The following is a 26453-nucleotide window of genomic DNA, read 5'->3' as shown; positions in this document are numbered from 1 at the left end:
TCAAAGCTGAAGCCTCTTCCTCCATCTTAGTGAGGAGCAACAGTGAATACAACATTGTGAAAGCTGGCATCAACTTCTTCAATCAATCTGTTCTTCTTTTAATGGGGTACCAATGCAGACAAGCGCCGACGTGTCGCCCGCATCCCCTTTGGCATAAAGTGTTTTTCATATCAAAATTGAAATTCTGACATTTTAAGGTTACAAACGATGCACAATGAAGGATTTTTTTTCTCCAAAGCTCAATACATCATGCACAACATGATAAATTACCGTCAGTTACTGCTTTTTATCATTTGATTCTTTTAAGTATATGTATGGCCTCGAATGTTTTTGATGTAAATATGAACGAAATTAGTACTTATTAATTTACGACTGGGCGGCCCGGTAGTCCAGTGGTTAGCACGTCGGCTTCACAGTGCAGAGGTGCTGGGTTCGATTCCACCTCCCTGTGTGGAGTTTGCATGTTCTCCCCGGGCCTGCGTGGGTTTTCTCCGGGTACTCCGGTTTCCTCCCACGTTCCAAAAACATGCATGGCAGGCTGATTGAACACTCTAAATTGTCCCTAGGTGTGAGTGTGAGCGTGGATGGTTGTTCGTCTCTGTGTGCCCTGTGATTGGCTGGCAACCGATTCAGGGTGTCCCCCGCCTACTGCCCGAAGACAGCTGGGATAGGCTCCAGCACCCCCCGCGACCCTAGTGAGGATCAAGCGGCTCGGAAGATGAATGAATGAATGAATTTACGACTGCATCAGCATCGCTAAGTGACAAATAGGAGTATGACGGATTCAGGTCACAGTAGGACGCCATCAGAAACTGAGGACGGCGTATGCACATTAATTTCACAATTGAATTGTTCGCTTGTGACCACCCTCCGAGGAATTTGGAATTCATTCTCCACCAACTGCACTTTTCCATTTAGAGTTTGACATTTATGGATGCCTTTGGACTGCGGTGGGAAAATATTGGTAATTACATGCCCCGCCGGCAAATGCTGTAACCATTCGTTTCTTTTGCAAATATGGAGTGCGGACTTGGGCCACATGCAGAAATGGTGACGGTGATGAATGAGATGAAATTGGTGGTGGTGTTGGGGGGTGGGGGGCAGGCATTAGCATTCAGATGTGTGTGCACGGGTGAGGAGTTTCACACAAGTGGGGAAGGCAAATGAGATTCAGTGTACAAGTGGAATGAGTTTTCAGTATGATGTCAGCCGTGGCAATACTTCACAGTGAAGAGCCCTTTAAGATCATGAGCAGACTGGATATCGGGTCAGACACGAAAGAATAGGCGTTGCAGGCAGTTGAATTTGACAAGTAGCAAAACAGGCGGCCCGGTGGTCGAGTGGTTAGCATGTCGATCTCAAAGTGCAGAGGTTGTGGGTTAGATCCCGGCTACCGCCTTCCTGTGTGGAGTTTGCATGCCCCCCCCCCTGTGCCTGCATGCGTTTTCTCCTGATACTATGGTTTCCTCCCACATTCCAAAAACATGTATGGCAGGCTGATTGAACACGGTGTGAGTGTGAGCGCAGATGGTTCGTCTCTGTGTTCAGGGTGTCCCCCGCCTACTGCCCGAAGACAATTGGGATAGGCTCCAGCACCCCCTGCGACCCTTGTGAGGATAAGCAGATCGGAAAATGGATGGATTCTTGTGTGCAATTGTCGTGATTGTCATGACATTCTTTTCTTCTGCGGTCTTAAATTATAATAGCCCACCAAGAAGGAACACAGTATCAAATTCGGGTCTTGATATGCCTCTGGAGTTTCGGAAGCACTTTCCTCTAGATCAAGCCAGACTTTTCCTCTGTTTCTTTGTCCAAAGTGGTGTTTACACAGCCCCAGCTGTCAGGTCACCTTGCAGCATCTTGCCTTTCTGGCTGTCTGAAGAAGAAAGTCTTTTAGCCTTGATCAAATTAGCTTGGCCACAGTGTGTACATTACTCTTGTGGCCGCTGAGTGACTTAGTCTTCACGCTGCTGGTGTCCTGCAGCGAAAAATGCTGAGCGTGTGCCTGATGGCATGGCTAGTTTGCAACCGATCTGAATTGCCATTGTATTATACCGTTTTCCGAAATTCTTAGTTGGAACAGTCCAAACACTCAGTGGCTCTGCAAAAATGTGAATATTCTTGTAGGGTGATCGCAAAGTGGGATAATGAACCGAAAAATAATGATGATATCAACATGACATCGACAATATAATCTTTTGAACCTGTCTCCCTTTTCGCTCTCAGAAGCACCTAATGTAATGCAGGTCTACTGCGATGCTTTTGAATCGGGAAAAATATAATTTAATGGTCACGGGAGGACACGCTACAGAAATTTGGAGCGCAGACTCTAATTCAGCCACCAACACACTTATGCAAGGGAGGCTGTCATCAATTAAGAGTTCAAGGTTCTGCTCAAGGGTACTCTTGCAGCAACAACACGGGAATGACAGTGTGTAGCTCTTTTGGCACAGCTCTATGCTTTATTGTCAATGTGGTAATACATGAGGGAACCAGGCAGATTTGATGCCTGTTCACCTTTAACCTTTCTCAGTCACTTGTGAAGGTGTCCCTTCAAACATAATTAACTTTTTTTAAAAGGGCAAAAATGTCAAATTAGGGCAGTGTTGTTGTTCTGCATTTGGCATTTTACGGATGGGGGTTTTATAGTCTTGGGGGTTTTATAGTCATCTGTTTGTGGTTTGATGCAGACGCTCACATCCTGGTCACAAGGTAGCAACATTCGTTCCCTCTAGTCTACAGTCTGTTGAAAGGCATGTTCGTACAGGTAGTATAAGGAGAAAACTGTTAAGCATCCCCCGTTGTGCATCATTCAGTGGGTTTGTTTTGACTGTCTCGCTTCTGAAATGTCTCTTCGTGACTGATGTCCTCTTACATCTGAGTTTGGGAATGATTCTGCTTACCATGGAACCAAAGAAGCTGGGCCCAGCAGGAGCTATAAAGCTGAAGGTCAATGCTCATCCCTCCGGATCAGTCTTGACTAAGGATAGTCATGGCAACTCACCGCACCTCTTTGGCTGTCAGAAACGACAATCCCCCGCTGAGTTCTTATAAAAAATGCAAACGTATCTTTCAATGCCTTCTGACAGGATGGAATTTTTCTCCTCTTGCAGTGCTACCGCTGTTTTCCTGCGTCATTCGACTTTGTCACTCGCGTCTCACTCAGTGACTGCTGAATCACACCTAAATTCCATTCTAATATCTCTCTCCGCCGTGAACAATAGCGCAGTGGTGTCTGTCATACAAGGCAGATTTCTCACTGCTCTTCCTCTTACAGTGTTCCATATATCCTATCCCCTATCCCAGTGCAAAGGAGAGGGTGCCAACTGGCCAGATGCCCCTCTTTCTCCGTGCCACCTGCTCCACTGCCCTTCTGCTCCTGTATCTCGCCCTGTTGCAGAAGCCTGCCATCATCAGATGATTCAGGGCACGACATGTTTTTGTTTGTTTTGGTGCTGATTTAAGCAGTTCTGTCAGCTTGGCGTCCCTGGCTGTTGTCCTCTTCTGCTTTGAGAATAAATTTCCCCAGGATACATAGCTTTGGCTGTTCAGGTCAAACTAAAGCTGTTGTTAGTGTGATAAAGAACCAGGAGCTTTTTGGCTAAGCGTTAAACATATGCTGAGGGGGACAAATACTCTCACACATACAATCAAGCTTTATTCCTGATTATATTTGCAGCTAGAACTGTAAAAATGGTTAATCAGGAAATCAAACAATTGATATACTGCAACAAAGTCCACACAGGAAGGAGGTCAGGGGGAATTGCTGCACGTCGATTTAACAGCGGGCTTTGTCGAACGAGACTGCTGTTTGATCGCTCATTCAAGCCCTGACCATTTGAAACACTTTCCTTCAGCCTGTCTGCTACTGGACATTTGCATTCGCTAGTAGCAAGCTTTGTGACGTAAGTCTTCCTTGGAATTTGTGAACCATTTGATCTAATGCCAAGAGACGTCAAACGGAGGGCTTGTTCAACTCCGAATTTCCCATCAGGTCTTGTCAAAGTGTGCTTGAGGAAGATCTTGAAAGCCAAAATGCTCCTGATGCTGTATTATCAGTGTGGGAATGGGCTTGGGGCAGGAAGGCAGAATGGTGCCGTGTTCATGCAGCTGACTTTGTCGGGAACTGTCTTGGGACTGAGCCCTGCCTCAAATGGCTCCAGATGGAGCCTTGAATCAATGAAATCTCGAGCAAGGATCAATCCATTTTGGAGCACTACCGATTCAGGCTCACGGAGGAGCTGGAGTATACCCCCGGTGACTTCGTGTAATTTACGCCATTCATCCAGGACACTTCTGCAATCAATAACAAGGTGCATGTCAGCTTCTAAGGATTCCAAAAGCATAGAAACAGGCAAGAAGTTTTGATCACAAAAATATTTATTAACAAAAACGCAAGACCGACAAATTGCAACAGAGGACGAGGTTAACAAAGAACCTGGAAAACGCAAGAACAAACAAAAAGCGCTTGCAAAAGGCAAAGAATGGTAGAAACGAAAATTGCTTGTCAACTTAAAGGACAAGAACATCCAATACACGATGAACAAAACTGAGAATACAAGAACATGAACTAACAGGGAAACTATGAGGAAAAATGTCAAGAACGCCTCGAAAATTAGGCACTTGGAGACATTTGTGACCAAGGCTAATCTGACAACCAGTTGTTGGCATGGCATGGCTTTTAAAGCCGGTAGGTAACGAGGCCAGATTCCAGACAAGTGCGACTTGTGAGGGAACGCCCACTCTGCAGCTGGAGACTGAAAATACAAAGCAAACAAGACAGGATCATGTGAGTGCATACCTGTACAGACAAATAACTGTTCACACTCACAAGCTGTCTGTTTTGGAAAGGTTTGGAGGACCAACCGGGGAAAAGCCACGCAAGCAAAAGCAACTCGGATTTGAGCTCAGTGTGCGAGACACAACTGTCCTTATCTATCTGCACTGTTGGAACTAGCCTTCCGATCAAATGCCTTGGGTCCAAGGCTGAGAGCAAATTCGTTTGGACTGATGAGAGCAAGGAAGTCAAAACTAACTCCCAGCCCAAATGACTTTGGATAACCCGCGAAACCTACTAACATTTGATTAAACTATTCGACCAGACTCCTTTGTCTGTACTGCCTAAACCAGGTGTGTCAAACTCATTTTTGTCGCGGGCAACTTTGTAGTCACAGTTTCCCTCGGAGGGCAATTATGAATGACCTCATTGTATTATTACATATAAAGTACACAATGAATAGATTTTGAAATCACAAGTCAAGTAGAGTAGTTTGTTCCCCTGTTTTCAAGGGTCTGTAATAAGGTAAAAGAAGAAAATGCTTGCAACAGCTCAACATACCTATTTATTACATATGAGAACTTGAAATTTTGGTACAGATTTTAGCAAGCATCATGGAAGTTAACCCTGTTGATTAGCTTTTGTGGGCCCCATAAAATGATGTGGCGGGCCAGATCTGGGCCCCGGGCCTTGGTTTTGACACCTTTGACCTAAATAGTCACATTACTGGACCGTGTCCTTAAAATAGATTCATACTTATGATGTGACGTTGATTTATCTTTTTGTGTGGAGTAAGGAGTAAACTTTCATCTCTTCAATTTTAGTGTCACACTCTTCACTTTGATTGATTTCCCCTTGATTCTCATGACCCTCTTCAATTAGCTCATGGTTGTCATGGGTGAAAAACGTGCGTCACAGGCTCAGCTGGAAAAACACAGAATTGATACGATACGAACAAACGGCGTGAAGTTGACCTTCCTCCGCACTGTCATGAGGTATGCCTAGCACTGTTTGTATTCAGATGATGTTGGACCCGGAGGAAATCAACAACGTCTTACGGCGACTATACAGACCATTTGTTCAGAGCTACAATTTACCGACTGACAGCTTAGCAATTGCAGCCGCCACCCGGTGGGTTGTAAATACGAGAGATTGTCCTCGGTTAGCCGGGCGGCCTGCAGACGAATTTGTGTCAACCATGGCAGGAAAAGCACTTCAGTCATTGTCAGAAAGGCGTCTGTCTGTAGGAGAAGATCAATGGAACAAAGTGATTACATAAAAGTGGGCCCAAAAATGCTAACTCGGAGATTAAGTATTTGAGAAAAAGAAGTATGGTAGCAAAAATTAGTAACTTTGTCAAACAGCGGATGTCTGATATTTGACCAGAATTGGATAGCAACAGCGTTTTAAAATCTGCAAACCATGGGGGTCCAAATGCCCTTTTTGTTGCATCCCTGGTCATCACTCAAAATGTTTTTTTCTGTAAAATTTGCAGATATTTGCATTTAAGTTTGGTGTAATGCCGCATGAGTGTGTCATAACTGAAACAACAATGGCAGACTAAGCACGGTCAGCACATTTGAGTCATTTAAGATAATGGAACTGCGTGGAGTTGAGTAATGGTCTGTTCATTGATTTGTTTTTCTTCATCCTTCCATCTGTAGGATGTTGGTTATATAAATGAACTTGAAAGAATCCAAACTCACCAGATCTTGGTTCATCTTGGTGGAAAGTTACAACAGAGCACACTCTGTATCCCTTCATCTACATTTTTACTATGTACTGTATTTACCAGATGCATAATGTGCCGTGGAATTTTGGCCATTTTCTTCTCCGTATTCAAGTTTTCTCAGGATCTATGGCAGGCTGTTGGAGAACGCCGTTCTTGACTCCCAGAGGCCCAAAGGCGAAATACCGCCCGGTCCACAGTTTACTGTGCATGCCAATGCATTCCCTCCCAAGCAGTAACGCACTGATGGACTTCCTCAGGTTTTTCACATTCTGTTAAGGCGGATGAAACATGGATGCCAGGCAGCTTTGGAGCACGTTTGTTACCCCTGCAGAGTTGAATTAAGTTCCCCCCTGCCAGGCCTGGCTTCAGAGTGTGCGTCAGCGCAAGGGCTCACACACTCGCATCAACTTTGCACTTCCTTTCATCCATCCAGTGACTGCTCTGGCTCAATAAATGTGTGATGAATTCAGTTTTTGATCAGTAACTAATTGACCAAACCATCTCAAAATATGTGAAAGCTATTCATATACGCACTGCTCAATTTGCTCGCATTGTCAGCAATCTCTCTCTCTCTCTCTCTCTCTCTCTCTCTCTCTCTCTCTCTCTCTCTCTCTCTCTCTCTCTCTCTCTCTCTCTCTCTCTCTCTCTCTTTTCTTTTAAGAGGAAATAATTAAGACTCAGAGAAAAAAATGGCAAAAGTCTTCATGTAACCAACAAGCTTGTGCTGATGCCGGCGTGTCACGGAGGGCGTCTGGTTCGAACAGGTTTGGTGGTGCCACAAAAAAGGTCAAAATCCCACTGCAACGGACAGTTAGAATTGCTGAAAAGCAGACCTTCCAGCAGATTCTTCCCTCTTGCCATCAGTTCCCGAAACAATTGACTCAAAATTCCATAGTTGCACATCAAATGTTTGCCACTTTTGTACATCCCCTGTATTTATTCTTGCAGCTTCAGCTCGCTACATATAGTATTTGTGTGACTGTCGTTGATCAGTATACCAAAGCATTAACACTTTTGAAGTGCTCAAGGTCTTTGCGTGTCATTGCACATTCAAAGTTGTCTCACAGTGACCGCACTGCTCGTCACCTTGTCTTTGCTCGATGACCCTGCGTTTGCATAGTTGTCATTGTCATTGGTTGGTGTCTTCAGCACAAACACTCTCCTTCATACCTGTCAACTCATATGGTTTAGCCATAGTTCATACGGATTTTGTGGTGAATTTTACGTATATGGCCGTATCACACAAATCATACGGATTCTGAAAATGTCAGGTCCCCCCCCCCACAGGTAGTTCTGTTTGTTTTTGCCCAGAACGGTGCTCGTCTACTTGAATGCTTTCATTTCCGGAATACAACTCTGAACACAGTAAAGCCACTAAGTAGAATGATGATTAGACATTAACCAGACATTATATTGTGGAGATCTACAATAAATATCATTGAAAATTTTGTGGGTTTTTTTCTGCACCGTTATTTTGACATAAAATGCTTTGGTATGTTATAAGGATTTTTTTGCTCTTTATACGGATTTTTTGGGTAGTTTAAACAGGTTGGTGCTCCGAAAAGTTCACAGGTATACTCCTTACATGACATAAAGGCTCTCTGTACTTATGTGACACGTCTTTGACATAATTGCTCATTACTGCAATACTCATACTGCCAGAGACAAATAACTTCCATGTTTTTTCTAAGCCAATAAAGAAGATTCGGACATGCTTAATGAAATCAGTTGGCTGGATGAGTCTATGTGAGTAGACAAGAGTCTGTCTGCTTCCATATTTGAGACAACGCTCCTCATGTCTACTTTGCCATTGTGGATCATCAATTTGTGGAATTAGCTCTCCAGTGCCATCCTTTACCTTCTTCGCTCCTTTAATCCGCATCCTCATGGATATCGACCTGTCTTCAGCAATGCTACGCTTCCACAGTACACCCCCCTCTAGCTGCGGGTTTAATGACACGTGTGGGTGGTTGGAGGAAGGAATGCTTCTGTGGGCGTCCCATTGATGCTCGTGTATTATCTCGTACATTTTTCTCACTTCCTTCCTCAACTGAAGAGTTGCGCAGGGATGTGTACGTAGGTGTAACTTTGTAAAATAGACACTTTGTTTCCCCCTGGTTATATACAGAGACCCTGAGTAACTTTTCGGGCGGGGGTCGGCAACCCGCGGCTCCAGAGCCGCATGCGTCTCTTTAGCGCCGCCCTAGTGGCCTAAAGAAAAGTAAAAAACGGTTGGGCACCCCTGCTCTACAGGATCCATTGCAGGGAAACGACATTTAATCACGAAGGCTCATTGTGTATTTGTAGCCAACTTAGTCATTTTGATAGTTGGCAAATATAGCTAATATAGATCCATACAGCATATGTTCTCTGCATTGTAAGGCTTACATAATGCTTTTAATTTTTTTGCGGCTCCAGACATACTTCTTTATTGTTTTGTTTTGTTTTTGGGTCCAATATGGCTCTTTCAACATTTTGGGTTATCGACCCGTGTGTTAAGGGATGAAGACTTACATGCATTATTTCAGGTCTGTTTTTTTATGTGCCCAGAACTTTAGATTTCCTTTTGCAGAGGTATGAAATATTGACATGGCAGAAGTAATGTGACACTTTGCCCTGTAGCAGATGGCATTTTTTAGGAACCCAGACACTGCAGCTTTGTGAGGATTGATGGTACCGGTCGTTTTATTTTGTGTGTGTGAAAATGGGCTTATGTGAGGCGACGTCAGATGCTTTTGATATTGAGGTTTAAAGAGCCCTGCTCACAATCTTTATTTTTAGGTCATTCTCCGTGTGTAATTGGGGTTGAAAAACGACTTTGGCCCATTTATTCTCACAAAGTTGGTAGCTGGGTATTACTGTTTAGAATAGTCCGAGTGCTTACCGAAAATACATATGGGCATGCCTCATGGGAGTGACGGAAATGAATGTATGCTGATAGACCGGGGATGACACGGGTCTCAAATGCTCTCATGGTCACTCCAGTATGAATCCCACGTGTGCCTGCATGCTGTTTGAATAAAAACAAGAATCAAATTTGGCGGGAGGGGGGGGGGTAATAGTACTCAAATTATTGATTGAATATCTCAGATAATCCGATTACAATCTCTGCCTCAAATGTTTCAATGGACGCACACATCGTTCCGCGTAGGAAAAAAAAGCCAGGATGACGCAGTCAGTTCAAGACTGTCCAATGACAATGTCCAAAGTTTCAGATGAGTTCGCACCTAAAAAAGAAGATAAAGTGCCATGCGGCCCTCTCTAAAAGAAAAATTCTTATAATATATATATATTATTATATATAATTCTTAAAGTCTTATTCAACTGTACGTCTACAAGGTTAAGGTTAATACCTGCACCTCACATGAACTTTGGTGTTATTTAATAATGGAATATATGTTGTATCCAATTACACTATCCAGAAGCTTGGGCCAAATATTAACATTTTTCCTCTCTTTGGTACACGATGGAAAATTTTGTGCTGGTCAACATCGAGCTGGGTCGAGCCTCTTAACTCTGTGATTGTGCAATGAAACAAATGAGGAAGTGACCTAAAGCTCATTCTGTTCCCAGACACAAATAGAAGAGCAAGTGTGTGTGCGTGTGTTTGTGTGTTTGTGTGTTTGTGTGTATGTATAACTTGTCTGCTGAGTCATTCACGACAAAAAAAATAATAATAATACAAAAATGCGATGGATGGCAAGTACCGCTAATGCTTTAAAACAATAGATATTGAGAAATCAACATATCTATCACATTTTTTCATCTTGGACCACGCCATTAGTTCTCATTAGTCATTCACATCCAACACATGATGATAAAGTGATTGTGGGTGGGCTTACAGTTGGAGTTAATCTTGTGTTCATGAATATTTATAGACTTTGTTGCATGCCCATATGCCACACATAGGAAATGGCAATGAGCCAACAGCTGTATTGATCTACTGTGTGATGATATATGAAGGCATATAACAGAGATGGCAAACACTGGCTTTTTTTTCCCATATACTGTCAAAACACTACATCTCTTTATCTGGAACATTCTAGGCCTGAGGACCTACCTGATTTCTGGAAGGAAACTGGAGAAGCCTCCTCCTTGTAACTGCTCCCAGTCGGCCTCTGAACACGCCGACTTGAGGTGCTGCTCGCAGGGAGCGCACTCGTTTGATGGAGCCCCGTCAGCCTCCGGCCTACCCCTGGTGAGTGGGATGGAAAAAGAAATAATAATAATAAAACCTCAGAAGAAAATTAGGAAGCATCTGTCATGTAGGATTTTTCTTTTTCACTTCTTTGCCTGAATTACAATACTGAAGCTTCATGTACAGTCTTCTTGGATATCCATCTATTAGTTTTTGCTTATGTGGGTGTTGCAGAGGCTTGAATAATGTGTTTGCATACACAATTCTCTTCTCTTCAGGGGACTGAATAAGAACTAGATAGCCCTTTGCCATTTCCATTATTAGATTGGGTCTGAGCAAGCGAATTATTATTTTTTTTTTACATTGGGATCCAAAAGCAGTTTTCCATGAATACCTCAGCAGCAGTCTACATTACAGTCCATAAACGATGAACTCGTAAAAAATTGGAAACATGATGGCAGATGACAGTGTTCACTCAATGCAAAGATTGGCGGGATCTTGGGGAACGGACATTATTCGAAATCAATGGGGATCTTGCCGTGGGACAGAAAATGTGAATGTGTACATGTGCTGTGCAGAGAACACGTGTTTAGCGCCCCGGTAGCAATTGCTACAAGATCGATATGAATTTGTTTGCCCGTCTGACACAGAAAGCAAAATAAAATGTAACGGTGTAGTATATTTAAAGATCTGTACGGTCATCTGAGCCATATAGTTTCACCTAAAGAAAGTCTGACAGGCTTTTGCTAACATAGTGGTGTGATCAGAAACTTCATAGACAGGGAAGTAGCAATTTTTTTTGTTATAAAATAACAAAAAGGATCAAATAATAATGATACATTGTACAGTGGTACCTCTACTTACGAACGTCTCTTCATACAATATGTTCAAGTTAGAAACGTCTCAACAGGAAAATCTTGTTATGAAAGACATTTCAAGATATGAAAGGTAAAAATACAGTATGCCCTGCTACACGCAGCTCAGAGTTTCCTGAACGTAACATACTTATAGCCGCTCTGCCATTGGCTATTATAGAGCATCATCCTGGCATCCCATTGTCTAAGAGGGACCTCTACATCATGTGTCTATGTGTGTAGTTCGATCGATGTGTCGATGCGGCGTCCTCGTAATTCACCCCTCGGGCCATGAGTTGTTTTGATAGTTTTACGTAAATGTGAATCATCCAGAAAAAGTGTTCACCAGTCGGGCGATCGCTCACTATGCTGATGTTTGCCTTGCACATTTTCCGAAGGATTGATAACAACCGACAAAAGCAAATGTCCTTGGATCAGTTCTTTCCAAAATGCCAGGTAAAAACCACTTCTGAGAGAGAACATGGACGAAAGAGGGCCAAAACGATGGGGACACAGTTAAAAGTTAAATGACTATCATTTTTATTCTTTATTCTTTGTTTTTTACATTATGCACAACTCTCATTAATTGTGCAATCTAATTGTAACATTTATCTGTTAAATATTTTGATGCATTTTTATGCTTTAGGAAACATTTGTCTGAATGGGGGCGGGAGACTTGGAACGAATTAGGGCATTTACATGGAAAACACATCTCTACTTACCTAGTTAAGAAATTTCTTCCAGAACCAATTCATTTCATAAGTACAGGTACCATTGTATATTGAAACCACTGCTCCTTTAAAATATACTGTTGCGGAGGAGCGACACACACATACACACACGTTCTCTCAACTCTGTGGGAACAATGACTATTAAGATGATGACATTTGTTGTTACAAAATGCATCACAGTGATGCAGCATTATGATGTAGCGAGCGTTCACTCTACATGACTTGATTTCCTTGAAGCAAATTGTGTGCCGTTACAGAGTAAATTGTATTTAGTTATATGAAAAGATGAATATGTTTCTTGCATTCAAAAACAATCAGCACAGGAGCTACGGTTGCGAAAACGTACTTCGATGCTATAACGAGCCTGGGCACATCCTGCTCGTTCCTTCTCAACTTTTGACAAATTTTCATTTGAATTCCAAGAGCGCACACATCTCCAAAAGGGATCTTGGAACCTTTTGCTTTTAATATTCACTGCTGTGCTTGTGCGCACCCCCGCCGTGCTTCGCTTCAATTTTCCGTTTCAATTTTTGGGTGTGGGGGAGTGGGGGCGGCGCTATCAGAGCAGGACGGAGGTTGACGGGACTGTGAAGTCAGCAGGGGGCCCCTGAATGAGTTTAATGAGTTGGAGGCATGCTGGGGGGAAAAGGGAAGTCTTGCGCAGCCTCCATCCCTCTATGGTGATTTATACTCTTTGGGGGCCAATCTCAAGGATGACACCCGGGGATCTTCATGTACTGGACGAATATCCGCATGAAAGGGCCGAATAAAGCATGGTCATCCAAATACATGAGGTGTCCATGTTTCTCTGCTAATGGAGTCAAAATACAGTATTTCCACAAATAGTGGCCGCGACTGTTAACAGATGCTGTGTGTCTTAGTCATTCACTTCAACAAACGAATGCCTCCCGCAAATATGCAGCTCGTTTTTCCCATCAGGAGGGGTGGGGGCGGGGGGGACGTTAACAAAAACCTGGTCAACCATTTCGTGAAATCTGTGCCATTTTTCACGTTTCGAAAAAAAATGAATAATGTACTAGGATCCCAGAATGGTAGACACCAGACAAGACATTTATTCACACATAACGCATCGACAAAGTAGAAACAGAAATCGCTGTTCAAATCATGACCAGGGAGAGAAAAACAATACTATAACCAAAAGCGCTTGCAAAAGGCAAGGAAGAAATTAACCCGAGGCTACCAAACGAAATGCCAACAATCCAATTCACGTGAAGCAAGAACAAATAACAAAACCAAGACTATACTTACTAAAACATAGAACCCAGAGAACCAGAACAAACACGACGAGAGTGAGGGGTCTCGAAAAATGATCACTTGAGCAACAGCAAGGTCAACAATACTCCGACAAACTACTGAAAGTTTGTTGGTCCTTAAATACTGTATTGGCCCGAACATAAGACGCTGTTTTTTTGCATTGAAAAAGTGGAGGTCGTCTTATATTCGGGGTCGAGACATTATACCCATTCACAACGCTTGGTGGCGCCAGATATCATTGAAGCGAATGCTGAACTTGACTCCCCAGGCCAAAATGAACTCGTCACGAAGAATAAAAATGAAAATAGCAGTAGCACGAAGAAGAAAAATAAAAAATGGCAATAAGAAAGAAAAGAGAAGAAAATAATAGAAGAGAGAACAGAAAATGGAGAAACGTAGCGACCAACTGGAGAAAAGTGGGTCGAAGATCCGCCAGGTTAACCGGCAGTTGAGGAGAAGTTATGATGCAATTTACATTTAAAAAAACAGAAATCATTCATTTACGAATGTGAATGCGCTTTAGATTTGAATGAGGCAAAATAACATGTTTTTTCTCTCAAATATATTAATCATTTGCTTCAGATGTACTGTAATTATCTTCTGTATAAAAAATAATTTGGTGTTCAAAAAGTCTTTTTTCAAACTTGATTCTTGAAAAAGAGGGGTAGTCTTATACTCGGTCCAGTACACGCTACATGGCTGCCTAATGATAAAATTGGCAGCAGGTGTGCACACAGCAGGATGTGCTCCAGTCTGCCACCTGTTGGGGAAAACAAGAACAGGAAATAAAATTTACAAATGCACCGTAATATTAGATGTGTGACACTTGTTTTTGGAAGCAAAAGTATTGAACTAATTTCAGTGATTGATTTAAACTACCTTGACCACTTGAAATTTTACACTGGTTGCGTAGGCTTCCTAAAATTAGAGTTTGGCACTCTAGCTTCCTCCCGATGATATGCAATGTAATAATTCTAGTCATTTATTTGTGTTACTCCATCATACAAAATATATACCGTTAAACACGCTCTTAAAAAGGAACTTCGCTCCGTTGTTTTTCCTATATAGTGGATGATATATCGACTTTGACTGGGAAAATAAATATCTTGATTGATTTTTAAAATTTTTTTTTTATTAAGTTCATTTTTAAAATACAATTTCTGGATGAATCACATTAATGGGCCTGGTGTCAACATGGTAGACGTGACTCGAGATCATTACTTTCCAGTTGTATGCTTAAAAACATTTAGTGCCGTCACGCCAATCGGGAGGTTGAGTAGAAATAAAAAAAAAAAGTTGGCCTATTTGGGCCTGTCCGCATTTTGAGTTGTTCAATATCTATACCACCAGATCTAAAGTTAGATTTTTTTTTCTTTTGATTTTGAGAGCATTAGAGCAAGCAAATGGCACTGAATGAACCAAATAGTAGCCTCATCATTCATTTCTTTTTTCAAAACCTATCACCAACCAAAACAGCAGCATCTACCGCAGCATTTCAACTGTCCGATGTCTGTCAGATGAATTCAAGTATGGTGAAGGCTCTCACCCTATGGATAGAATGACTTTTTTCTCCCCAACATTTAACATTGAGTTAGGCAGGCTCACCAAATGCAAATTAAAGCCTCCATCTCTTTACTCTTCGACCTCCCTGCAGCCTCCGTGTCCATCCTGCAATGTCGTCCTCATACCAGGGGATGAGAAGGTGCTGGAGGAAGTTGATGTGAACAACGGGTGCCATGAAGACCACAAGACCAGTAACGGCAAGGTTAGGCTGCTAGTTCGACTGTTTATTGTGAAGACGGCCTCTGAGCTCTTATAATGTCTCTCCTCAGGACATTTTGGGTTTGAAGAGTCCCACGGGGGTATCTGCGAGCCGCGGCTCAAAAGCTCTGAACGGCCTGCTGAGTCCCCGGTTGGAACCTCTTCACAACAGCCAAACGTCGCTGTGCGAGATGCTGCAGGAGAAGGAGAAGAAGACGTGGGTCGGAGGGTCCCTGGGCATGGATCATTCGGCGCTCATTCCGCTGCGCTCCAAGAACTTCCGGGAGAGAAGCGATGCCCACTTTGTGGACGTCATTAAAGGAGACAGGTGAGGACATGCAAAAAGCCTCCGAGGCCATGGAAGAAATGCGTGTCATTAACGTCACTTTGCTCTCTACGGAGGGCACATTGGAGATAATTTGCACCGATTTGTCCTTCTTTGACAGCCTGATGAAGGACTATTTCTACAGACCGCCCATTAACAAACTGTGCCTCACTTTCCTGGATAAGAGCCTGGAGTCTGCCTACCAGATAAGCTTCCAAGAGGAGGTGCGTTTGTTTCCTTGCAAAGCTCATCCCGAGACCCACGATTCTTATCAGATTATTTTGACAAATGCTTGCTTTTAAAATGAGCCCATTTTGAGGGGATTTGGGGTTCGGTGTTCCCTTGCGATACCGCGTTCTCTAACTGTAGAGAATAGCAAAAATCTACCAGTAATTGATGACCCCCACCCCAAAAGAAAATGATGAGAACTGCCAACAGAGACCACACAATCATTGGTTGTGTGTTTTGTCTAGCGTACCAATTCACTTCAACATAGTTGCCATAATATGGCGCCACAGTGATGCTCTTTTGGCTCAGACACCAAACAACAAATAGGAGAGTTCCATCCATCCATCCATCCATCCATCCATCCATCCATTTTCTGATCCGCTTTATCCTCACAAGTATCACGGGGCGTGCTGGAGCCTATCCCAGCTGTCTTCAACCAGTAGGCGTGGGACAACACCCTGAACCGGTTTGCCAGCCAATCGCAGCAAATAGGAAAGTTAGGGAATAAATAAGAAAAATGCAAATAAGTTCATTCATAATTCACGCCACTGCTATCCCCAGATTTGTACGTGTCTCATATTTTAGGAGTTGTGATGGCATATTTGTAGATCCCAAGAGCACGTAAGGAAGGACAGCCACAATCGCCGTTTCACTTTTCAACTGTTTAGTACCATCCGGGAGAAAGTGGGGGGAGGGGGGGTCTCACTCACAAAAGCTGCTGTCAGCCACAGCTCTCACACAAACACACACACACACACACACATTGAAGAAATGCTTTGGTAATCCTTCCAGTCTAATGTGTACAGTGTATCAACAATAAAGATTGTTGAGATACCACAGAGCAGCCATCCCCAAACTATCTAAGCACCACGCCCCCTTTCTATAGAGAGACAGGGAAAAAAAACGCATTTTAATGCCACAATTTTTAAACATGCAAAGATGCTTCAAAATTTGAAAACACTGTCTAGGTGTGTTTAAGATGTGGAGTATTGATTTGGGGTTGTTGAAGAACAGGTGGTTGCTGAGGCGTCCATACCCTTGTGTGTTTAAACCCTTAGAAATCACTGCTGCAGCCCAAAAGTTTGGGAGTTCACAGTTTTATTGTCACCCTGAAATGGAGTATAGAATAAAATAGGTATTATGCGTCATGAATGCACAGACATGTTTGTAACCGCTATGTGCGTGCTTTGCATTGCTGTCTTTGGACTGATGAATCGAACAGCTGTCAAAGACACCCGGTGTCTTTCTGTGATTCTGTGAATTGTAAGCTCCGATCGCGTCGAAATGTTCCCCGTTTCTTCTGATCGTATTTGGCAGTGGCTTTGTGTCCTTCGAATCTCTCAAGACTGCGGCAGAGAAATATCCCGCAGGACATGAGAGAAGTGCGGCACTTTTATTGTGAGACTGTAGCGCCCCCTGATGGTGTAGATCAGAAGTGCACATTGACCGCACAAGTCCAATGAGTGAATCTTAACACAGACTTTCATTCATTCATTTTCCGATCCTCTTTATCCCCGCCAATCGTAGGGAACACAGACACGAACAATGCTCACATTCACACCTAGGGACAATTTTGAGTGTTCAATCAGCCTGCCCTGCCATGCATGTTTTTGGAATGTGGGAGGAATCCGGATTACCCGGAGAAAACTCACGCAGGGGCAGGGAGAACATGCAAACTCCACACAGGGAGGCCGAGCTGGAATCGAACCCAGTACCTCTGTACTGTGAGGTCGACGGGCCACCTAACACAGACTTGATTTTCTATGTGGATTTTGGTGTGTTGCAGGTGGAGGCCCCAGCATCGACGCAGACTTTCGCAAGCCCAACGTTCAGTTCTTTCCTGGACATGCTGCTGTGCTCTTTGGTGTTTCTGGCTTTGTCGCTGGCTTGTTTCCTTCACCCCATCGTCTCCCAGATGAGTCTACCCACACCGGCTCTCACCGTGACCACCGCGGCTGCCTTGCTGGAGGCCCTGGCACTCTTGTTTGCTATTCGGTGAGAAAACACGTTGTACAACGTTACTGAATGAGGAAATGGGAAGTATGTGGTTTTTATGCTTGCAGATTGTTCAAACAAAATTTAAGGGGGAAGACACCTGCCAAATCTCACTTGTTGAGATGTGGGTTGTATTTTGTGTTTCCATGAAAGTTGAAGGCAAAATAATTGATACAACACAGCCTTTATGTCTGTTTGATAGAAAATATTTTCAGGAAATAGATGGATTGATTCTTTCATAGATAAGACAGATAGACTGATATATGGATGAAAGATCCCATTCAATGCACACATTGTGTGCTATGCACTAGCATGCAATTTTGGCCACTGACTCAACACGGTTCATCCACACGTAGGTTTACCTATACAATGATAAAGTATTGTTTTAAATCACAATATCTATATAGGGTGGAAGGTGTGGATATGTTTTTCAGCAGCTGCCTTGATCACTCACTGGCGCAATACTCCAGTCAGTTTTGGCCACTGACACAATACTATTCCATCTACAGACAGGCAATATATGGAATACTTATTTTAGACTCTCTGGGTCCTACAAGTCAAATAAACACTAATGAATTTAACATCGGAGACAACCACAGATGACGTTCAGTTCCACCGATCAAAGTGTTCTTCGCTTCCCGTTGTTGGCCTTTGCAGTGTGGCGTTCTACCTGGACGGCGCTCTGAAGTGCACACGGATGCTGATGAAAGCCGTGTCAGGTTGGATGCCTCGTCACCTCATCGGCGCCGTCACGGTGTCCCTGCCCGCTCTGGCGGTTTTCTCCCACGTCACTTGTGATATGCATCACTCCATTCAGGTGCGGCATAACACTGTCGTCACTTTTATTTTCTCCACTTGACAGGCGCGTTGTCATCGCAAGTGGTGTGCCAAATTCAAATAATCATTCTCTTTTTTTGTCCCCCTTGTTCCCTTTCTTCCAGTTCACTATGTTCATCTGCTGTGCTGTCATTATTGCTATCATTCAGTTCTGTAACTCTTGCCAGCTCAGCTACTGGATGCGCTCAAGTTTAGCAACTCTAGTTGGACTGGCACTTCTTTCACTGCTCTTCACATCTCCCTGCAGGTAAGAAAAAGTTGGCCAACATTTTAGAGTGAACTCTGATTGTCCACCAATTTAGCAAATATACTTAATTGGACCTGAATCAGATCGAGGCCAATCGGGATATTTGACAGAAGAAAATTCCACCAACCAACCAATTTATTTAGAAAACTCATACAAAGAAAAGATATGATTTACAAGTAGAACTTTGACTCTTCTACAATACACATCTGTGCTTTAGGACTTTTTAAACTTTACAACAGAGAAAGGCTGTCAATTTTTTGACATAAGCCATTATCTTTGGCTTATGTTTTAATGCAAGGGTGTCAAACTCATTTTTGTCACGGGCCACTTTTGAGTTACGTCTTCCCTCGGAGGGTCGTTATGACAGTGAAAACTCAAAAATGTTTAATCGCATTATGGCATTATTACTTGTAAGGGTAAAAAAACGATTGCAAAATCTCAACGTCATTAATTACACATGACAATTTGACATTTCAGTACATCTTTTTAGCAAGGATGATTTTCTTTCGGCGGGGCCACATAAGATAATGTGGCGGGCCGGATCTGGCCCTCAGGCCTTGAGTATGACACCTGTGTTTTAATGTGTTCCTCTGCAAAATATTTGAATAAATAATAATAACACCACTAATAATAATAATAATAATTCTTGTTATTATTATTATTATTATTATTTATGTTATAGGGAGGCACAGGGGTTGACTGTTTAGCATGTCTGCCTCTCAGTGCAGAGGTTTTGGGTTCGATTCTGGAGTTTACATGTACTCCCCGTGCCTGCGTGGGTTTTCTCCGGGTACTCTGGTTTCCTCCCACATTCCAAAAACATGCACATGAGTTTGGTTGAACACTCTAAATTGTCCCTAGGTGTGATCGTGAGCTTGAATGGTTGTCTATGTGTGCCCTGCGATTGGCTGGCAACCACTTGAGAGTGTACCCTATTGGCAGCAGGGATAGGCTGCAACACGCCCGCAACCTTCATGAGGTCATCAGCTCCGGTAATGGTAATGGTAACCCGAAACCCTTGTATCTCAAATCATCTTTCCATGTCAACATGAATGAAGATGGCATGAATCTGTTCCAGTCTCCTCCATAAAACTAGTGCTGAACAATATGGACATTTCATTATCTTGAGACCGATATGAGACAACCTCGGACTCATTCAAAACGAATCGCTTTTCTAAAAAAGTAAAATGATCATAATATAAAAGGATAGGAAAAGTGCAGTATTATTGATTGGTGGACTCTCAGTCATCAACATGAGCAAAAAGTCACTTCTAAATCAAGTTGAATTCAAACATGCTCCTGCGCTTCTGCTGTACCAAAAAAGAACAAATATTTTATGTGTATGTTTCATTTCCTCTAGAGTTGCTGCAAATCTTTTTTTCTGGTAAGTTTGTATGTTTGTTTTTTTGTTTGTTTTAAAATTATAAACACATGTTAAATATTGACAACTGACGATGCATTAGGTAGCACGTCTGCGTCTCCTGGGTTCGAATCTTGGCTCAGGTCTTCCTTTGTGGAATATGTATGTCTATTTTCCCTGTAATTGCATGAATTTTCTCTGGGCACTCGAGCTTCCTCCCACATTTCAAAAATTGTTCATTAAAGACTCTAAATGATTTGTTGAATGTGAGTAAATGGTTGTTTGTTTATCTATATGTTCTGTGCGACTGGCTAGCGAATGGAAATTGCAATGCTTCTTATTATTCTCATACTTCTTTACTATACACAGAAAACTCTCTAAATTTTGCAAACTTATGTGTTTTAGGCCGCTCCCACAGCACAAAACTGTGCCCGGTACCGTACATCAGCTGAAGTAGTTGAGAATCAATATTAAGCAAACAGCATGATCAAAAAGAAAAAAAAAAGAAATGAAATACATTACTAATACTCACCGCAGATGCCGATTGAGTATATTTGCCTTCCTAGTTGAAGATATCTTTCACAAGTTTTGCTCTGACACACCAATCAGACGCCGAAAAAATGTGGACGTCATCAAGGGCCAGCACTGTGGCCTTGTGAGGATGAATCTGAACTCTGACTGGTTGAACAAAATGTTCCCTTTGCTCATATTGCTAAAGTTACATCAGGCATCACATATTTCTTTTGATAGCGGCGCAGACACCCGCAGTGGCTCCTCTTGTTTTATGTGAGAGGGAAGAAATTTAATCTGTGCTGTATGCACATTTGACAATAAAGTTGTATCCAATCCCAAAAAAATCCAATATTATTCTGAAAGCGCTAGTCAGAGTAGATTGATGTTGCAGTACACAGATACTGAAATCTGATTGGACCAGAAAAAAAAAGAAAAAAAAGAGAGAAAAAATAACCTTGACATTTTCGGTATATGTACCAAACATCAATAATAAGAAGACTGTTTGAAATAAATGTATACACTTTTATGGAATATTTAAAAAAATATTTAGGTTGAGATTTTAAAGCGACTTTGAGCGTTGTTTCTGCCGCAGGTCAGACAGCGGCAACGGCTCAGCTGTCAAATACGAGATGCAGGCTGATGGAGATGCCGTCCATCCCAAAGACCTGCTAGGCCCCGAGGCCTGCGTGGCCTTTTTCCTGCTCCTCCTCCTCATCTGGTTCCTCAACCGGGAATTTGAGGTGAGTTACCGTCTCCATTACCACGGCAACGTGGAGGCCGACCAGCACCGCATCAAGATCCAGAACATGAGGGACCAAGCCGACTGGCTGCTGCGCAACATCATCCCCATTCACGTGGCGGAGCAGCTGAAGGTCACGCAGAGCTACTCCAAGAACCACGACAACGTGGGCGTCATCTTCGCCAGCATCGTCAACTTCAGCGAATTCTATGAAGAAAGCTACGAAGGCGGCAAGGAGTGCTACCGGGTCCTCAACGAGCTGATCGGCGACTTTGACGAGCTGCTGCGGACGCCCGCCTTCGCCAATATCGAAAAGATCAAGACCATCGGCGCCACGTACATGGCGGCGGCGGGCCTCAACGCTCAGCAGTGCGCCGACGCCGCCCATCCTCACGCTCACCTGCGCGCGCTCTTCGACTTTGCCCTGGAAATGATGCGCGTGGTGGACGACTTCAACAAGAACATGCTGGGCTTCGGCTTCAAGCTCCGCATCGGGTTCAACCACGGGCCCCTCACCGCCGGCGTCATCGGTACCACCAAGCTCCTGTACGACATCTGGGGAGACACGGTCAACATCGCCTCTCGCATGGACACCACGGGCGTGGAGTGCCGCGTACAGGTCAGCGAGGAGAGCTACTGCGTGCTCAGCGGCATGGACTACGACTTTGACTACCGCGGCACCGTCAACGTCAAGGGGAAAGGACAGATGAAGACCTTCCTTTACCCCAAATGCGGCGACAGCGGCCCCGTGCCTCAATACCAGCTGTCCGTGTCCCCGGAGATCCGAGCGCAGGTGGACGGCAGCATCGGACGCTCGCCCACCGACGAAATCGCCAGCATGGTGCCCAGCGCGGCGTCGAGCGGCAGCATGGTGCCCAGCGCCAGTGCCGGATCCTCCGCCAAAACGGGCCTTTGTCACGAGAGGGCCGACGGGCTTCAATGGCGTCCTTCTGCGCAGGCCTCTCACGCCAGGCGATCCGCTTCGCACAGCGGCCTGACGTCCGTGCACGTCGACAACCTGGAGGGACCACCCTCGGTCGCCGCTAGGAGCCGACTCATCGTCTCGGTGGCGGTAAAGCCGACCCGGAATGCGACGGCAGCGTCCCAGAAGGACAAACTCCAGGATTCCAACAGGCTCTAAGCATTTTCGAAGCTTTTATCGCAAGCATGCCAGTCAGGAGTGGGGAACCTTTTTCCGTTTTCATATAAAGTCCAGGACTGATTGCTGAAAAATGCTCCAGGTTTGATATTGGGGAGCTTGCCTTCCTATTTTTTGTTTGAAAGTTGCAGTCGGTTGCGCTTGCCTCTTCCAGCCGACAGTTGGCGTTTGAAGCACCACAGTATGGAAAAGCCCAAAGGAAAGCCTGTTTTTTTTTTTTTTTTTAAATGCTGGAAAGCGACTGACAATTTTAACGGCTTGTGCCAAGTCCAAAGAAGAGAGTGATATGACGAACCGCATACTTGATTGATTATCTCTACCTTTAATCTGTCTTCTTTTAAGTGCCTTTAGAATAGAAGAACTTCTAGACTCCAGCCTTTTTTTCCAAAAACACTTAAAAGGGAACAAAAATGCTTTAGATGAATCAGTGTTTTGCTTTCTAACAAGTTTTGTTGGTTTTTTTTTGGGTTGGCGTTGGGGGGGGGGGGGGCGGCAGCGACACTTTGCCTTTGGTTATCTCCAGCTGACCTTACATGCAGAAAGTGCTACATGATTTCTAAGAGTTAAATGCTTTCTTTGTTCGTCGTGAAAACACCAACACTGTTTAACTCATTCAGTACCAGCCAATTCTAGACCAAGTCTGAAAAGACGTTTTTAAACGTCTTTGGGAGTGAATGAGTTAAGAGACTCGTGGAGGTGGAGCTGCATGTTGAGTGTGCGTAACTGCATGTACAGTATACATGGCGTGTGGGTTTTGTTTTTATGTCCGTTGCAACAAGATCAGATGAAAAGCTAAGGAAGGACTAGAAACCTTCTTTTATATGTCGCTTAATGTTTCCTTTTTTTCTGTTTTGTCATTCCCCCCAGTAATATGGGGCAGTCTCTCTCAGCTAATATGTGAGATTGAAACGTTTGCCTGAAACTCTTTCTTGTCTCTGTGAAGCAGGAAACTACACATTTTAGAGTGACTGAATGGATTTTTGGATAAGAGCAAAACACAACTGCCCAATTATTAATATTGTGGTAACCCTTGAAATGTTTCTGTGAATCTTCTGTTGCTCTTATTTAGAACATAGACGCTGGATGCATTATGTTTTAACTTGCCGTACATCATTGATTTACTTATAGGATTATTGTTATTATTACAATGCAGCCTCAAAAGTAAAAGTTAAAAGTATTTATGATTCAGAAACTTTCCTAGAAAAACATGCCTCAAAAGTCACAAAAAAACGAATTTGTACTTGAAGTCCACAGTCATGCACCAATTTTCTCTCTACTGGATGACAATTTTGACATGTAAAATATACATTTGGACCCCTGCTATTCACGTACAATTCTGATGTCCATTGAAATGCTACCCCTAGTCCTCAAATCACCCCAAATTTTTAAAAAATTCTCACACTTTGCTTCATCCATAATTAGCCCCCCCCCCCAAACTAGTTTTTACACTTGTGGGACATTTACTCTAAATATGCTTTTTGATGTATAGTGATTCGCATCACAGTTTTGATATTCTGGGTTTGGATCTCATCTCCAGCTCCTTTGTTTTTGCAAAATAGAAACAAAAGCCCCAAAAAGTTTCCACGGTGTGATCTGAAGTTAGGCTGATTTAACGAAATGTGTGCTCATGGGCTAAACAAATGAACAGTGAAAATCAGACTGCATTAACATAATCAAGCAGTGCTAACCAAAATTATTGATGTTCTCAAAAGATATTTATATTTTTTTGCCCGTTTGTCATGATTTATTTGAAATTGCCATCTGCGGTGTACATATATATTATTTGTATTATTGTGGGTATCTTGTGCCTTTAATTTTCCTGTCTATGCCAACATTAACTATATTAAGTACCGGTAACTGATGGAAATGTTTTACGTATTTAAGTAGTGCCTTTTTTTTAAACATAAATCATTGTGAACATACGCAATACATGACATAGGCGAGCCATACAGCTAACTTGTTTTGTCATATCTATTATGTCCTGGATGTATTTTTCTAGTTTATAGTTTTGAGCGCACCAATGCAAAGGGATTTGGTGCTACAGAATTCAGCACATACTGTAGTTCTCACCCAAATACGTATTTATTACCACAGTAATTGTACGCTTCAGCAGTGATCCAAGAAGTACGTAGTAAGTTTTGGGTAAAGTGCATATTTCTCTATTCTTTATTAATTTTGACAATTTTTTTTCAGATAAGTCAAAATTAGTCATTAGCATCATATTTTAATAAGTGTTTTAAGTGGGTAATTTGTTTCCATTTCATTGTTTTTGTTTGTTTTTTTTTTGCTTCTTGGACAACAAATATGAGATTTAAGATGTTTGTTGTTTGACGTAAGCGGTGTTCCGAGCCAGCGTAGTGGCATGCTGGGAAATGTTGATGCCAAAGAGTGTCATCACCCTCTCGTCTGCATTAAAAAGAAAAAAATGTTTTTTGCGTATTTTGGGTGATTTGGGTGAGTGCATGGTATATACCCGTACTCAGTTTTTCTGTATGTTGAGTATGACTTTGTATTGTATTGTATCTGCGCATTTTATATTATTGATACAAGCGCATGTACTAAATAACAAAGGAATAGCCATTTACCAATGTCAAAATAATTTATAGTGTGCTAAATTGTGTTTGTGTTTTGAAAGGGACTCACTTATTTAGCTGTAATAATTTAAAGCATTTTCCCTCCACCATCTGTCGGATATTTTGTCAGCTTGTTTGTTTTTTTTCTAGAGTCCCAACCACCCAAATAAAGGCCCTTCTAAATGTAAACAGTGCAAAGAGCCTGCGACACTTTTATGACTTACTGTTGTTGGATTGTTTTTTTGTTTGTTAGCTTGGGCGGGGGGGGGGGGGGGGGTTGTATTGGTGCATTTATTTGTTGTGCCAAAGAAGGTAACGTTAACGTAATGTCATACCTTTCTTTAATATATGGCATGTCAACACATTTTTTCCATTGCTACTTTGTTGTTAAATGTTTTTACTATCCAACATGAGATGAATGTGATTGGAGGCATTGGTTGAGGTTATTCTACTGCTCACTCCATATCAAAATACCCCAAAAAGTGTGTGTGTGTGTGTGTGTGTGTGTGTATCCCCCCCCCACACACATACACACGAGCACAACCATTTTTTCCATTCCATTATTTTAAATATATTGTGGCTGCATAAATACACGGTTATTAGTTTACGTATTTGTGCTTTGTGAAGAGTTGTTTTTTTAAAATACCTACAATGAGCGACTTTTCTGTTACAAGTGTACCTCAGCAGTGCTAGTATGAATACAGGTTCGTCTGGACACATAGGCAAATATGTTATTGCCTATTATACGCAATGGCATATTCCGTATTTTATTTATTAGGAATGTTTTATTAATATTATGTATCGCATTATTGACGTTTTTTCCAGTACAGTATTTGTCTCAAAAGCATAGGAAATAAATTTTTGTCAATTAGATTTTTCTTACGATTGTTATTTGGCGTACACCAAAATGATGCATAACTCTCCAATTACAAATAAAATATTGTAAATTCAGAACTGTTCAAAATAGGAAAAATATCAGTTTCTTTGGTGGGGGGGATCAATTTGTTTCCTGAGCTGTAAAAGTGTAGTTAGTCAAAGGTACAGAAAAAGTGAACATGCGTCTTAATTTTACATTTCTGGGTTTTTTTACGCCAATAAAACATTTTCGAAATACAGTATTCATTATTTTTACGGCAGCAATTATTCTTGCGTCCACGTGACGCACGGTGGGCACAGGTTTGCGTCATGACGTCATATGCACGCCCCCCC

The 26453-nt window shown here is 42.7% G+C and overlaps 1 protein-coding gene and 1 long non-coding RNA gene across 2 annotated transcripts in view; one reads left to right on the top strand and one right to left on the bottom strand.

Annotated features, from left to right (window-relative positions):
- LOC127590301 (uncharacterized) overlaps positions 1–20251 on the bottom strand; it is a 56872-nt gene extending 36621 nt beyond the window's left edge. Inside the window, exon 1 of the long non-coding RNA XR_007959585.1 lies at positions 19657–20251. This is a non-coding gene — a long non-coding RNA (uncharacterized LOC127590301). The remainder of the gene's footprint in view (positions 1–19656) is intronic.
- The window catches only part of LOC127590170 (adenylate cyclase type 9-like), a 40310-nt gene extending 14429 nt beyond the window's left edge, over positions 1–25881 (top strand). The window contains 9 exon segments of the mRNA XM_052049618.1: positions 10556–10707; positions 15162–15272; positions 15340–15596; positions 15715–15817; positions 17608–17816; positions 18474–18633; positions 18758–18900; positions 20261–20296; positions 21366–25881. Of these exon segments, the coding sequence (XP_051905578.1) occupies positions 10556–10707; positions 15162–15272; positions 15340–15596; positions 15715–15817; positions 17608–17816; positions 18474–18633; positions 18758–18900; positions 20261–20296; positions 21366–22653 (2459 nt within the window). The 3' untranslated portion in view covers positions 22654–25881.
- The last annotated feature ends 572 nt before the right edge of the window (positions 25882–26453 follow it).

The sequence above is a fragment of the Hippocampus zosterae genome, chromosome 17 (assembly GCF_025434085.1).
Source record: "Hippocampus zosterae strain Florida chromosome 17, ASM2543408v3, whole genome shotgun sequence".
Taxonomy (NCBI): Eukaryota; Metazoa; Chordata; class Actinopteri; order Syngnathiformes; family Syngnathidae; genus Hippocampus; species Hippocampus zosterae.
Note: the sequence above shows the minus strand (reverse complement) of the source record. Positions and strands in the feature narration are given on the sequence as shown.